Source organism: Hippocampus comes, unplaced genomic scaffold, assembly GCF_001891065.2.
Source record: "Hippocampus comes isolate QL1 unplaced genomic scaffold, H_comes_QL1_v1.1 scaffold59, whole genome shotgun sequence".
Taxonomy (NCBI): domain Eukaryota; kingdom Metazoa; phylum Chordata; class Actinopteri; order Syngnathiformes; family Syngnathidae; genus Hippocampus; species Hippocampus comes.
Window position 1 is genome coordinate 2,770,901 of NW_017805406.1, and position 14,489 is coordinate 2,785,389.

Consider the following 14,489-nt stretch of genomic DNA (forward strand, 5'->3'; position numbering starts at 1 on the left):
CCTTAATAGCCGCTATAGCAGCCCACGTCAGGGATTGCTCCTCTGGTTCCTCCTCGGAGCTTTTATTGTTGCCGGCTCGTCCTAGCAGCTTGTGTGCAAGCAGGGGGCGAAAATGGGATTGCCCGCCCTGGAGTTCAGTGACTGCTACCTGGATAGTCCGCAGTTCAGGGAGAGACTCAAGTCTCACGAGTTAGAGCTGGACAAGACCAGCAAGTTCATCAAGGAGCTGATCAAGGATGGCAAGGCGCTCATCCAGGCGCTCAAAAGTAAGTTTGATGTCTGCACACTTCATGTCCAGGGAGACGAATACATTTGGTGACTCTCACAGATCACCATTATTAGGTACACCTGCACCATCCAAAGATTATGCAACATCCACCAAAATGAGAATGATGTTACATGAAACATTTTATCCATGATCATGAGGGATGAATAAATGCGCTCATGTCGTAATTGTGAATGAATCGGTCAAAATGTGTTGCAATAATTTTCTAAATTGAAAACAAAGAGCAGTGGAATTGGGGGTGGGGGGAAATAACAGCAACAGAAAAGGGCTCAAGATCTAAGATTCAAATAATACTGCAATAAAACAAGCTCAACTCTTTGACCTTCAAAGGCCCTCTACAAAAGCAGCAAAACCTGAATCACAGAACGACATCTGCAATTACTGTATAATAAAACAAAGAAAAGGAACATCACAATTGAAAAACAACTTATTGACAGTCGGTCCGAAAACTGAAAACAAACATGTCAGAATGAACTCAAACAACGAACCTATCTCTTTTCACTCTAATGGCCTAATTAGATGTTCGTTGGTTGAATTCTGAAATGACACATTTCTTAACTTCTAACAAAGAAGCCCGTGGCTGTGAGCTAAACTCTTTCACATTCAAAGGTACAATACAATGGCAGATCTTGAAGCTTTGAGCTAAACTAATGTAATAACGTAATAAATGATTAAAAAAAAAAGCATCTCCCTATGGAAAAGCAGCTTAGTTATAGGTTCCTAACTTAGCGCATTTCACAATAGAAATACAGAAATACGCATTTCCAGAACTAATTGTCCATTGTGTTGTCCCACAATTTAAAAGACATACTTAAAACAACTCAGCAAACTGTTTTGGAGAGCTTGCTTGATTTGTTGTGCTAACTACTAGGTTTTTTTTTACAGTGTGTTTGCTGCCTCATTGTCGTTGCACGACTTTTGCTACAGCTCTTTAACTGGATCTCACTTGATGTTGCCGGCGCACTTAATGTTGTGACACGCCAGCATATTGTTCAAGACTCACGTGGGATGTTACAGCATCCCAATGTGCGCTTGGGAGTAGCACGTCACCCCTCTTGTTCAAGTGCTCCTTGTTCGTGGTGAAGGTGTAAGAATGCCAGTGCCCCCCCCCCAAGTTGTCAGCACCTCTATTCTCATTATTAGCTTATTCTTGGGAGACACCGGGAACGCTGTGCTCTTGTGTATCAGAGACTTATGAGTGCTGGTATGTGCGGGAGGGTGTAAAGAGGCTCCCGTGTCTGTCTGGATGTCGATAACGGATTGAGCTACAATGAAGTTCATCTTGTAAATAAGATGCTAATGGCTGGTGCAAGTCGATTTCCACGTGTATGGGGTGCATGTCATAGTTTAAGGGAGTCCCAGTTGGCAATGTCGATCTATAGCCTCTTTTTCACTAAACCTACTGAAAACATGCGCTAATTTTTGATACGCTAACTTTGCTAACCTCACTTTATTCAAAAATACACACTTGAACTTTCCACTTTGTGTCAGCAGCGGTGTTTTTTTTTTCTTCCTTACTTCCCGGCTCCAACTGTGTCATCTCTTTCAGGTGATGTCTATCTATTTTGTTCATTGGTGAGATCTGGAAAATCCAAACGAATGCCCATTGTGACCTTTCTCCGCTGTTCTAGCAGAGTGCCGCTGCTCATCAGGAGACATTTCATGTACCGTTTCCCGCCATTGGATTACATAGTCGCCTCGGCTATTGCTGATGTTATTTTGTTGAGATGATTGTTTCCAAGTGTAGGCATCAAATGAGGCAACCTGCACGACGATTGTATTTTTTTAAGAGAAGTCTGACAACAAAATGTTCCTTTCTCTTTTTAAATGGAGTTTTTGGAACGTCTGACAGACTAGAGTCTCGGTCACTGCTGGTTTGTCTTTCGTTTGGAATGCATGTCTTTGTAATTCTGTGCACATATGTTGTAAATATGGATATAGCGCATTCCTTATGAGCCCTGGAGCTGTGCGTGTGTGCAGCGTGCACACACGCTGTGGGAGTGATGAGGTGTTAGGACAACGCCTTAGGATGCATTGAATTGATTAGGATGTGAGAATGCATCACCTACTGCTTTCATTCCATACGTTAGGCCAGGAAATTATACGCCACCCCGGAAATTGAACCCCCAGTCACAAGAATGGGAATCTTGTATGAGATGGCATCCCTTCCCGTAACCAGTCCCACTTTTTCAGTTGGACTAACCGGATGTTAGACTAAACATGCTCTTCCCCTAACATGGCAGATGCAACGCCCGAGGAATGACTATTGTCTTCAAAAGAATGCTGTTACCGTACGCATTCATATCACATCTTATAAAAAGTGGCCATAGTGATGTTCCTTTGAAATTGTCGAAATAATTATTGTCTATCTTGTCCTAAATTAAGAGTAACAGTGTTTTGAAATGACAAAAGCTGAAATTTGCAAACGTATACTCCAAGGCCTATAATGACAGCCCCGCAGCCTCAATTACAGCACGCAGTGTGTCTGCGCACACACACATATTTTGCGACACGTGAACGAAGCATGCGGTCGCTTAAAAACAGCCCTCCATCCCGACCATTAGCGCTGTCTTGATAATGGCCTTGCCTTTTTGCCCTTTGCGCGACTTCAAACCAGACCTTTAACATTCGAGCTTTTGTGTAAATGACTCAGTGCTGAATGGGAATTCTTTCCTCCTGTGCCCTTTTGCCCTCCTGTCATCTGACTTCTTTACTTTACGCCTTTGTCTTTCCGCCGCCACCCACTGTGTCGTTGGCGACTTATAAGGCGGCTAATAGCAGCCGTTGCGTAGCGCGCGAACGTCAACTGTGCTGATAGATGAGGGCCTGGCACGCACACACACACGCACACACACACACACACACACACACACACACACACACACACACACACACACACACACACACACGAATGCATGCATGCACACCACACCATCACTAATTGTCAATTATGGGCGACAGAGGGAGTCGGACGTTCTTTTCAAAGGTCCTCCTGCAGTATGTGCCAAGGGGCAAATGGAAAAAGAGAGAAAAAAAAAGGACACCATGGCCTTATTATTATTATTTTTTTTTTCCTTTGGAATATGGAATCTCGGTTGTGGAGGAGAGAATTGGAGCGCTGAGAAGGAGGCCTGCGTGCCAGTGTGCATGTAGCAGCACTTGAAATAGGAATATTGCGTATTTGAAGCAGCAGGATAAAATATTTGGACTCCCAAGGGATGTGCATCTATTGTAATAGCTATGTGCATATTCTGTGTGCGTGCGTGTGTGTGTGTGTGTGTGTGTGTGTGTGTGTGTGTGTGTGTGCCCACGAATGAAATGCAACAACAGCACCAGAGCAGATCTCAGTCCTGCCCTATTTTCCTTCACCGGCAGAGTACATCACAGCTTGAGGAAGACCCCCAACCCCCACTATGGTCCGCTGCGATGACACACTCACGCACGCACGCACACAAATGCAAGAACTGGATGCAAATTGCCAGCATCAGTGGGTGCAGCGTCTCTGATTTGAAGACCTTCAAAAATGTGTTTAATTCCTAATATCAGTAGATTGCAAGTTGGTCTCCAATCGTTGGCAAGCAGGATCACATGGTCCGGTGTCGCCTTGCACCAGCAGCGCCGCTGCTGTTGTCATCATGCGGATTTGCCATTATCGGAAACTGGGTTTGATTCCTGGGCAATGAATGCTTTCAAGACTTGCCGGTTCTAGCTCACTTCAAGTAACTTGGTTTGAATGCGGCAGACTTGAAACTCGCTCGAATTGGGCGTCTGTGTTAAAAATCAAACATGACAATTGACTTCCCCTTTAGGATTTATTGAGGATATATTTATTAATAATTTCCCGAGATATACTTTTACCGGAGACTTAAAGTCACAGTACACTAGGATTGATTTAATTCTTAAACCCAACATTGTGCATGTCGTTTTCTCACGTCACGGGTTGACTTTTGAATATTTCATCATGTCGACTCATCAAGTTACACCGCCTGACGCGACGACGGTCACTCAGCTTCTCGATGCATCGCGGTATCGCATGCGTTCTCGCTTCTGTGCACATAACTCCTCGCGTCGACCTCGTTACCGCAGCAACCACTTTAAAAATGACTCGCGAATGTCTGGGCGCAGCAACACATTCGAAGCGGGTGAAGAAATGTTTCCAGACAAGTGAAATAAAGTGTAATTCTGCCACTTAAGTAGAGTTACAGTGCTGATGGCAGAGTTATCCCTTGCATCTGACCCTTTATCCTGAACCTCCTTGGTCCACGTCGAAAAATCTCCATCTTCATCTAATTATAACGCGAGAGTTTACACTCCGACCAAAGCGTCGTGAGAACTGTCTCCCAGACTATACCAACGTGATAGCGCCGCAGCCTTAAGGGAAAAGAAGAAAAAAAAACAGCAGAGGAAGCCAGTGGTGATTTATTTCGTCCTCTGAACCTCTTAAAAGGGAATTTGCGGCTTGAGGTCTCCATTTGCCTCTCAGCCTTGCGGGCGTGGATTCAAAACGAGTGCGCGATAATGAACTGGAAGCTTTCGGCAACACCAAGGTGTGGCTCTAATTTTCAAGCAGCTAAAAAGGAAGCTAGCGAGGAAGGAAGCGAGGAAGGAAGGAAAGAGAAGCTCGGGCTTATTGGGAACTGACTGCCCAGACTTGCAGGAGTGCAAGCTCGCCGCGATTTTCCCATGTCGCGCCACAGGCGGGGCTTAAATGGAACAGAAATGCAACATTTGCACGCATATTCCCCAGACTTGCATGTCGGCGCACGTTAACATTAAAACAATCGCTGGCCTCCCACATCAAAGCTTTGAACGCAAATGGAGAAGAGCCGGTTTCACGCGCTCGAGGCCGTCGTGGACCTTTCGCGTCTCACGTCCGCGTGGCCTCACACCGCGGGAACAGGTGGGAACAGCAAGCATGCCAGTGATGTCATACTTTAATCGAGCTAGCTTGAGTTTGGCTGGATGAGATGAGTTGTCGTGGAAATGAAAAGAATATGATCGAACTGGTTATTTCACTATTCGGGAAATATGGAATAACTCTCCTTGAAGTTCAGCGATTACGACGCTTCAAATGTTTTTGACGACTGCTTGCTGTGTCCTGAATACATCTGTCGGTTGTTTAGTGGGCATCCCGGTTGGGCGAAAAAAAAACTTGAACCAAAGTAACCGACGTTTGCGTGAAAACAATGTCAACATCCCTCTGAGCTCCCCGTCAAGGCGCCGTCTGCTAGGATACTTAAAACATGTCAAGAAAGAATGCTGAGTAAGCTTTCCTTTGTGTTCACTCAAGTGGCCTTGAAGAGACTCAACCCCAATGCGCACTCCCCCCCCACTTTTTTCGCTCGCTTTCCGTTCAGCTGCGGCGGTGCTGAAGCTATTAATCCAATCCATTTTCATGGAAACATATCTATTAGAGGCCATGTAGCAATTTTCCTCATAGCCCATTGCCTCAGGGGTCTTGAAAATTCCTGACGTAACAAAAAAAAATTTTTTAACGCGATAATGTTCACGTCTTCCTTCATGTACTGAAATCACTGCGCGCTTAAAACAACCGCTAAAATGATTTTATTTTATTTTTTTTACATGTATCACAGCTAGCTGTTTGCATCGCCTCATTTTGCCGAGTGTTGAAGAAGACAGTCAAGACAAGAACGTGGTGCTCACAAAATTTAAAAAAAAAAAAAAAAACGAAGAGAACAAGCGGATAAATTAGCCATTATAATTTATGTTAATTTTTGAATGAGGATTTTGTCAAATTGTTGCAGCCATATGATTACAAGCAAACACAGGAAGTTCTTCGTCGGATGGTTTTATTAAAAGCACGTGCATGTTTTGTCAAACAATTTTTGAAATACTCCTGAAAATCAACGTGTGGATGTTCATTCATGTGTTGTATTGATCAGTGACAATCCTCTGCAGCAAAGTTATTTACGGTAGTCAGAAGATGCTGTAGAAACGTAACGATTGATCTCAAAAGTGCCTGGAATGATCCGTGGTTTGTGCGAAATTCTTTCATCGCGTCAAGGTTTCGATTCGCCATTTTTTAAATGTGATTATCCGATCCGCTTATCCGATCCGCTTATGCTCACAAGGGTCGCGGGGGGTGTTGGAGCCTATCCCAGCCATCTTTGGGCATTGGCGGGGGACACCCTGAACCGGTTGCCAGCCAATCTGGGCGTAAATGTGATTATTCATACCATAAAGTTGGCAGTATTGCATCTTGTCACCTTTGTGTTGATAGCGAGGCCGAGAACATGTAGTCGGGCGTGACTAAAAGTGACGGAGCACGCGCCCCGCGGGGTGTGGAAGACGCGCCACCACTGCGGCCAGAAGCCAACCCAAACAAACCAAAACCCACTGGCATGAATTTGTGCGTGTGTGTGTGTGTGTGTGTGTGTGCGTGTGTGTGTGTGTGTGTGTGTGTGTGTGTGCGTGCGTGTGTGTGTGTGTGTGTGTGTGTGTGTGTGTGTGTGTGTGTGTGTGTGTGTGTGTGTGTGTGTTACACGTACAGCTTCCCATCCGTTTTATCCCGACTACTCTTAAAATAACGGCCGCTAAGAATATTTAATCCCCGTTTTACCACACTGTCGCGCTCGCTCTGCCTTATCACCACCCCCCCTGCACATTTGGTGCGCATCCTGTACACACATATGCGGTATGGCTTCATTTTGGGTGGGGCGGGGTTGGGGCGGGGGTGACCGTAGCCCCCTCCGGGTGCAAAGCCAACCAGAGCTCAGCTTTAATGGGGTAATCTGGTTAGAGTGTGTGGGTGCTTCAACTGCGTGTGCTGATGTATAGTGTTGGGGGGGGGGTGCAAAGCTGCCTTACTTTGGGCTGGTGTCTGGTTCACTAGTGAGGAGGGGGTGTTAATTATTTATTCACATCAATTTACATTTGTATGTGAAGTCTCCATAATCCTCCCGTTGATTTAATGGTGTTTACAAACCTAGATGCTGTAGAATTATTTCGATGGTAAACTTTCTCACCTCAGTGATTCAGACAAATGGATCAAACGGTTCACAAAAGTTTTAGTGGGGGGGGGGGGTCAAAAATAAAAACTCACAAACAGCATTTCCATACTTTTACGTTTGGCTAATGTAACTTTGGTTTTATAAGCATGGAGACACAAACCAAAAAAAGTTGAATAAAAGAACAAAAGACACTTGAAGCGTATTTGGTCACGGCCAAGAAGTTGCAGGGAATGAATTTTGAAATGGCGATGAAAACACGGCGATGATGTAAGGTTCATTTATCGGACTGGGCAATGCGCTGCGGCTCAACAGACCATCACGTTGCTCTCTCTGCATGATTGTGACGACTCTATTTTTTTTAAATTTTTTTTTTAAAGCCCAAAACAACGTAACATGGCAACACCGCATACCGCTCAGATCAGGGTACAGTAAAATGAGCTAAACTGGAATCTATCATTTTGCTGCCAACGTTGCTTTATTCACCCCATATTTAATAAGTAAAGATAAAAATTCTAAAGATTAAAGCCAGTCCTCATGCCCCGTGGCTGCTATTCACCAATCTGATCCGTTAATGACGGGAACGAATAGATTGTGCTGTCAAGCTTTTTTTTTTGTACAATAACGTGTGGTTGAGTACTAACAAAGCATGCGATGGTGCCTTCGGGGCCGCTTTGAGATTCCCATCGGGACCAAGAATTACTGTGATTCCCTTTTTACGCTGCCTATAAAAACCGGCGGGGAACTGCCGGGTCCTCAGTTATGTCTCTGATGCGGCCATTTTGTGTACTCTGTGCAAATGAGGTTTTGTAGGAGGCATGCCAAACGGATGCCGTATTTTCTCTCGTAAATTTGATTTATTTGACATCAAATTAGAAGTAGCTTTTATTGCCCTTTCTTACCAAAGAGGTGGTTTCGTCCATCCCTTTCTTCCGTTCACTGTAGCACTTGTCCTCATTTGGGTCTCGAGTAACGTGGAGCCTATCGCAGCTGCCTTTTTGTGAGAGGCAAATAAATATTCACATTCACACCTATACACGGGGGGAAAAACAATATGTGTTGAATTTACTCCATTTTATTTTGTCAAGTGCTTGCAGGAAATAAATTATATCCATCGCTGAATAACGGCCTTGAAAAAAAAAAAATACAATCGCATCATCCACTTCTCTGCCGCTTTTGCTTTTGACTCTTCATTCAGAGCAGCAGCAGGTGTCAGAGACAGCTTGCTCTCATGCATCCACGAGCGTTCGCCCGAGCGTGAACGCACGAGCGCCGCGGCGTACACACGCGCACCAGTGCCGTTGTGCAAACGAGAGCGTTTGCCGTCGCTCAAGTGCCGATGCAAGTCAGCACGGGAGGGGAACGATCGCCGGAGGTGTCAAACATAAGAGTCTTAACCTGCGAATGTTCTGAACTGTTGACAGAAAGAAAGTCAGCAAATGATTGCGCGGGTAATATGATACGAGAGCTTTGGCTCCCAAACAGGCAGTGTGAGACATACTTAGTCATTCTCAGAATTGGAGACAGGAGAGCAGTCAAGGTTCAACCCTTGGCAGACTGGTGAGCATCAGATGGCTTTCGAAACACAAACGATGACTTCCCAGTTTGCATCCATGCAAAATACGGTACACAGAAGACCTCATGTTTGACAATTAAGTGTTTGCAGGCCTTGGACTGTTGATTTCCACGGCATTGTTTCAACCGTGTTCCCATTCTGTCTTAATGTCGGTAGCGTGCACGCCTGGATGTGGGATTTACTTCCTCATCCTGTTCTAGTTTTAGGACTTCCCGCTTCATACTTCCCAAGAACAAAGAAAGAAAACTGTACCGGGCTGCGGCTCATACTTTGTGCATGTTCTGTATAATATAGTACATGTATGTGGAGTTGTTCCAGTTGTCATGGAAACGTCACGGCTGTCATTGCTGTCCAAAAGGACCGTAAATTAAAACAAGCCCCGCTAATTTAGGCCAAGAAAGAACTCCTCACGTTCAATTCCTTTGTTTTTTGTTTCACTGACAGTGATCATCACTTTACGTGTCGTCGTATTGAGCTATTTGAAGATAAACGAGAACAGGACGTCACATTCCTTCCTACCGCAGCAGTTAGGTCAGCCAAGCTGCAAAAAATGTCTCGTTTTGTCTTCCACTGCGTCTCCAGGAGTCAAAGAGGGAGAGATAAGCAATCAAATAAAGTCAGGAAGGACTCAAGCCAAGACTGTTGGAGGCTGTTCTTTAGAGGTCATTGTCTCCAGCGCTAGTCAGCGCTGGCACTCGGGTCCCCCGCCCGCTCGTAGGATCATCCTAGGTTTGGCGGGAGGAGGTTTTGTTCCGCTGTAGATACTTTGGCATATCTCGGGCATAATCCATCAAACAAGTTTCAACCCGGCACATCCAATTCAAACAAAAAGCTCTTTGAAGGTATTTTTACACATTTGCCAGGTGCGCGTCTGAACAGTTCCCTTGAGAAATGTGCGACACAAACATCACGGCAGATGTTACCAATTCTTTGGGTATTTTATTCCAGAGCAGCAGGATCACAAACGCAGAGTCAAAAAAAAAGAACCAAAGATGCAGACTGTGGTTTTGTCCACTGATTACACAGAAAATGTACAAAATTGGAAAACTCAGCACACACTGGGGGTAATACACCCCAATTTGACCAACAATGTGACTACAGTGGAACCCCTGAAATTGAACATAATCCCTCTGTGACGCTGGTTGACTTCCAAGTGTTTCGAATTTCAGTGCAAAATTTCCCATAGGAAATACTGCGAACTGAATTAATTTGCCTTTGCCTTAAACTACCACAATCCTGAAAACCTTTAAGAACTGTACAGAGACTCTTTCAACAACACGAGGAGCTCTTACAAGTACAAAAAGCGGTGAACCACTGTATCAAACATTCATCAGTACCAAGTGAAACCTGCTTTCACCTACCTGCTATTTGCATTAGCATCCGCTTCGTAAAATACATTTTTATGTACAATTTATGGTGTTTTTCGTATTGTAATGAATAACAGAGACGTGTTTGGCATTTTCCGAAAATAACTTCTGTTTCTGGTTCAGTTGATGTTGTTGTTATCGTTACTGTATTGCTACTTCTGTAAGCTTATTAATTATTTTCATTTTATATTTGAGCATTATATTCCTTTTTGTTATAGCTATCTAAATTATATTAGTTTAATAATTGTTGAAACCAGTCTTATGTTGCTTGCGTCTGATTGGCTGAAGAGAAGCAGGAAGTGTTTTCATTACCGGAAGAAGGTGTGTTCGTTCGGGAGTTGCGGAGGTGCAGACGTTGAAAAATAAAAGCTGCGTTCTAACGAAGTCCATCTCTCCTTTTTGCCCAATTCCTAACGTAAAGCCATCCATTCAAAACCTACGAACACCTCAACTTACACTTCAGTGAATCGAGCAGCTCAAAGGCTAGCAAACGCGAGTTTGCGAACGGCTCACTGTCACATGCATCGCTCGCATTTAATCTGGTCACCAGCGCCGCCGTACTTTGCCGCGATGCAGTGTTTGCCAGCAGACATTTGAGGCGTTTTGCTGTATTTTTTTGTGCGTGCTGTCTGGGACAGAGTTCAGGCTTATGTTGGGCGACGGAGAGGAAGTGGACGAAGGCTATTTTGGAAACTGGCTCTAATCTGGTTATTGTGGTTTCCATGCTCTCCCTGCCTTCTCTCGCTGTCACTACTACGCTCGAGCTGACCTGATAAGTAACATGCACATGAGTGCGATGAGTCGCCTTCATGGGTGTTTTTACCTTGCGCTAATGCTCGGATGTTACAGTCTTGAGTATGTTTTTGTCAGACGCGACACAATGCCCATTTAGAAAGGCATATTAAGTGATCAGAACAACACAATAGGTTTGCTGATGATCGTTAAATACGTGCTAACATCTCGTTATACATTTTCTAATAGTCATGTCGCTACATACTGAAATGCAACAAACATCCCCCCACATGATAGCACGCAAGTGTAGCAACCCTGATCACGTGATGTAAATGTCAACAATGGTGACAAAAAAGGCTTCATTCTGTGACAGCAAAGTGTGACTATCAACCCATCATTCAGCATGCCTTTCGAATTTACCTGATTATGTGATACCAGACGAGCGCCCACGATTGTTAATCTGTTATTTTTTCATCTTGGGTTCAGCAGTGTAGCATGTAATGTCTTTGCGAAAAATGCTCATTTGTGTGACTGTTACAGGTACGGCAATCCTCCACTGGAGCATGCAATGTGACATCATGCTATCCCGTTCAATAATGTGTATTGCTTAACCAAAATCCTGTTTAAATCTCGGTGATTTCCTCAAAATTACAAGGCTGTCCATTTGTAGGCCAAATGAGCTCATCACGCATTCCTGTTGTAGATTTTTCCAGAGGCGGCCGGCGGTCCGCGAGGCGATTTCACCCCACAGGCGCTCTTTTTAAAAGAGATGGGGGGGGGGGAGTAAAAAAAAAAAAAGGAAAATCGTCCCTTGTTGTCTGTGTTGGCTGTGTCAGCAGCAGGCGTGGCAGAAAATTCCAAAATGAGGGCGGGAGACCGAGGTCAAAGGGGGCTACAGAATAAATGAGGGTAGGGAGCGGGAGGGGAGTGGGGTGGGGTGGTGCGCTGATTAGTGCCGAAAAAAAAAAAGACAAACTGTTCGATGCCAAATCTAAATATCAGTGAAGAGGGAACTTGACAGAAAAGACAAAGCCACAAGTAATATGAGCTACTGTAAGAAAAAAAAACATGAAACGGAGAAACAGAACTTCCTTCTTGTGGTGTCATGGCCTCTTTGTGCCCGTTGCTTGGATACCAAAGTTATTTGGCCTGGAACAAGAGGAGGGAGAATATAAAAGCTTCACTGATGTTTACAGTGTTTTTCTTCCTTATGTCGAACTCAATTCAATAGATAATAGTGTTGTCTCAAAGTGAGTGAATGAAAAGATTTTTTTTTTTTTTTTTTTGTTCGTGTTTAGGGATGAGGGGGGAATCTGTCTGAAAACTCTCATGAATTATTTTCAATTCATAATCGTGATGCCTGAAACCATGTTTGGTCCCTTCCGTGTCATTGATGGAATAATCGAAAGGATAATTAGTTCTAAAAAAGGTTTGTTAGTGACAGCCCTTCTTATGGTATCTGGCAGTTACAAACGTCAAAAATCGTACCGGAGCTCGGTGAAGGAGGACGTGTGCCGTAGCTTCAGATCTTTCCTGTGCACTGCTGTTGATATAGCGCCTCCATAGTGGCGCAACGCTGCAACTGCACTTAAAATACAAAGCTGCCGCAGAGCGACATCAATGCTTCATCAGTACAGGTGGAGCTTTACGCTGTGTTGAGCGATATCAATCGGTCTGGCTGGGGGCGGGCCAGCATTAGCCGAAGGCAGCTGCCGCGCAAATTTGAATGCATGAAAAACCCAGATTGATACATGCATGTATCATAGTGGTGACGATTTGGGCTTCTAACAAATTCATTCCATTTCCATGACTTCTTGCGCCTTGGACCAGAGTTTGTTCAACCTTTAAGCTTCACTGTAATTCCCAGAAACATCCAATGGCGCTTGACTTCAACATGGCCCACATTTTTACACTGGAGAAACCGTAAAAGCTTTTCAGCGGCAAGAGCCATAAATTTGCATGTGACATTTGTGGTGCCTCTCAGGGTTGTTTCTCTGCTCAGCTCCTTGCATCCCTCACTGGCGTCACTCCCTTTCCCTTGTCTCTGCCTCTTTTTTTTTTTTTTTTTTTTTCTCAAACAATTGCTGCCCCCTATTTGCCATCGCATTCACAGTTCATTCTGCCAGGGGGACTTTATGGGCGACTATTGTCTCCCCCCCGGCTTTATATGTTCATTGTTCCGTCGGCGTGTGTTGCGCCCTGACCGCCATTCATTCATTCAGTTTGGGGCGAGCAAAAGAAGTGTGGTGAGTGAAAAAAACCCCACCATAAACTCAACAGATTTTCCTTGTATGAGATTCATCTCTGGTGTGTGCGTGCGTGTCAGTACACACACAATTGTAGGCGTTTTTGTGTGTGTGTGTGTGTGTGTGTGTGTGTGTGTGTGTGTGTGTGTGTGTGTTTGTGGGTTCTTTCTAAATGGCTGAAGTGCTCAGTAGCATGCACAGATTTTTAACGTATCAAAAAAAAATTTTGCTTGCATTTCAAGGCACAACTGTAGACGTAAAAGAAGAAATGGAAGAAGCTATGTTAACCTTTAGCTTGGCTACACTGTGGTGACACATTCTTATAATTTTCATTGGGGGTCAGGGAGGGTGAAGCAAATATTCAACAATACAAATGACAACTCTTTGTGTGCGAAAACAGCACAAGCTTCGAGTTTGCTTCCTAATTGACTAGCGTTCCGTTTCACGTCACAATCACGGAACAGTTTAAATTCTTGGGCAATGTCTGAATAAATTGGAGAGGAAAAATGTTGGGATGGACCTATTTTCGGCAGTGACGGGGGCGGGGGAATGGATTTTGGCTGCCATATTTAAAATTTTGAAGCAATCGGCATTGGCATTTTTTCAAAAATTGCAAGGCCAATAAGAGATCAATTTAAAACTATTTTGGAATTGCAGTCGAGCAAAAAATGCTGGGAACTTCCTGCACTCTTTGTTTTTGTTTGAACTTCAAACAAACATTTCAGTGATACTGAAATTTTAGAACTTTATTGACCCTAGAAAACTAGCCCACCCTAACAAGTCGGACTCGTCAAGATGTGATGAAAGCCATCTGCCGAGACAGACAAAAGGATCGCTTTCCAGTGTGTGCACGCTAAATTTGCTTTGTCAACCGGCATGCTGTGTCATGCGTTGGTCTCTGTTTGCATTTTAAGTGAATCCAAATGCGGGCTATTTTTGGGCTGTTGCTCTTGGTCCTTTTCTCTTCATCTGTGTGTGAAGAGAAAGTGCGTGCGAGAGTGTGTGTGTGTGTGTGTGTGTGTGTGTGTGTGTGTGTGTGTGTGTGTCCACTGTCAATCCTCCCCTATTTAAGGAGCGCTCTTCACACAAACGTTTTCACAACATTGTTCTCGTAAATATTTTTAAAAAGAAAAAAACATTTTCTCTCATGTGTTTCATATTTCCCTTTGCAGTGAAAGTATCTCTTCAGTCTTTTTTCTCGCGAGGTGGACTGTCAAAATAGGGTAAAGTGTCCATCTCTGGAGTCACGTTACGGATAGTATAACCAACCATTAAATGCCCCTGTTAATGGTAACATCCAAGAATAAATAAAAC

General features: G+C 44.2%; 1 protein-coding gene across 1 annotated transcript in view; it reads left to right on the plus strand.

Moving 5' to 3' along the window:
- Positions 1 to 14,489, plus strand: part of LOC109517892 (rho GTPase-activating protein 26) — a 54,122-nt gene that overhangs the window by 386 nt on the left and 39,247 nt on the right. The window contains exon 2 of the mRNA XM_019873365.1: positions 10 to 266. Within this exon, the coding sequence (XP_019728924.1) occupies positions 113 to 266 (154 nt within the window). The 5' untranslated portion in view covers positions 10 to 112. The remainder of the gene's footprint in view (positions 1 to 9; positions 267 to 14,489) is intronic.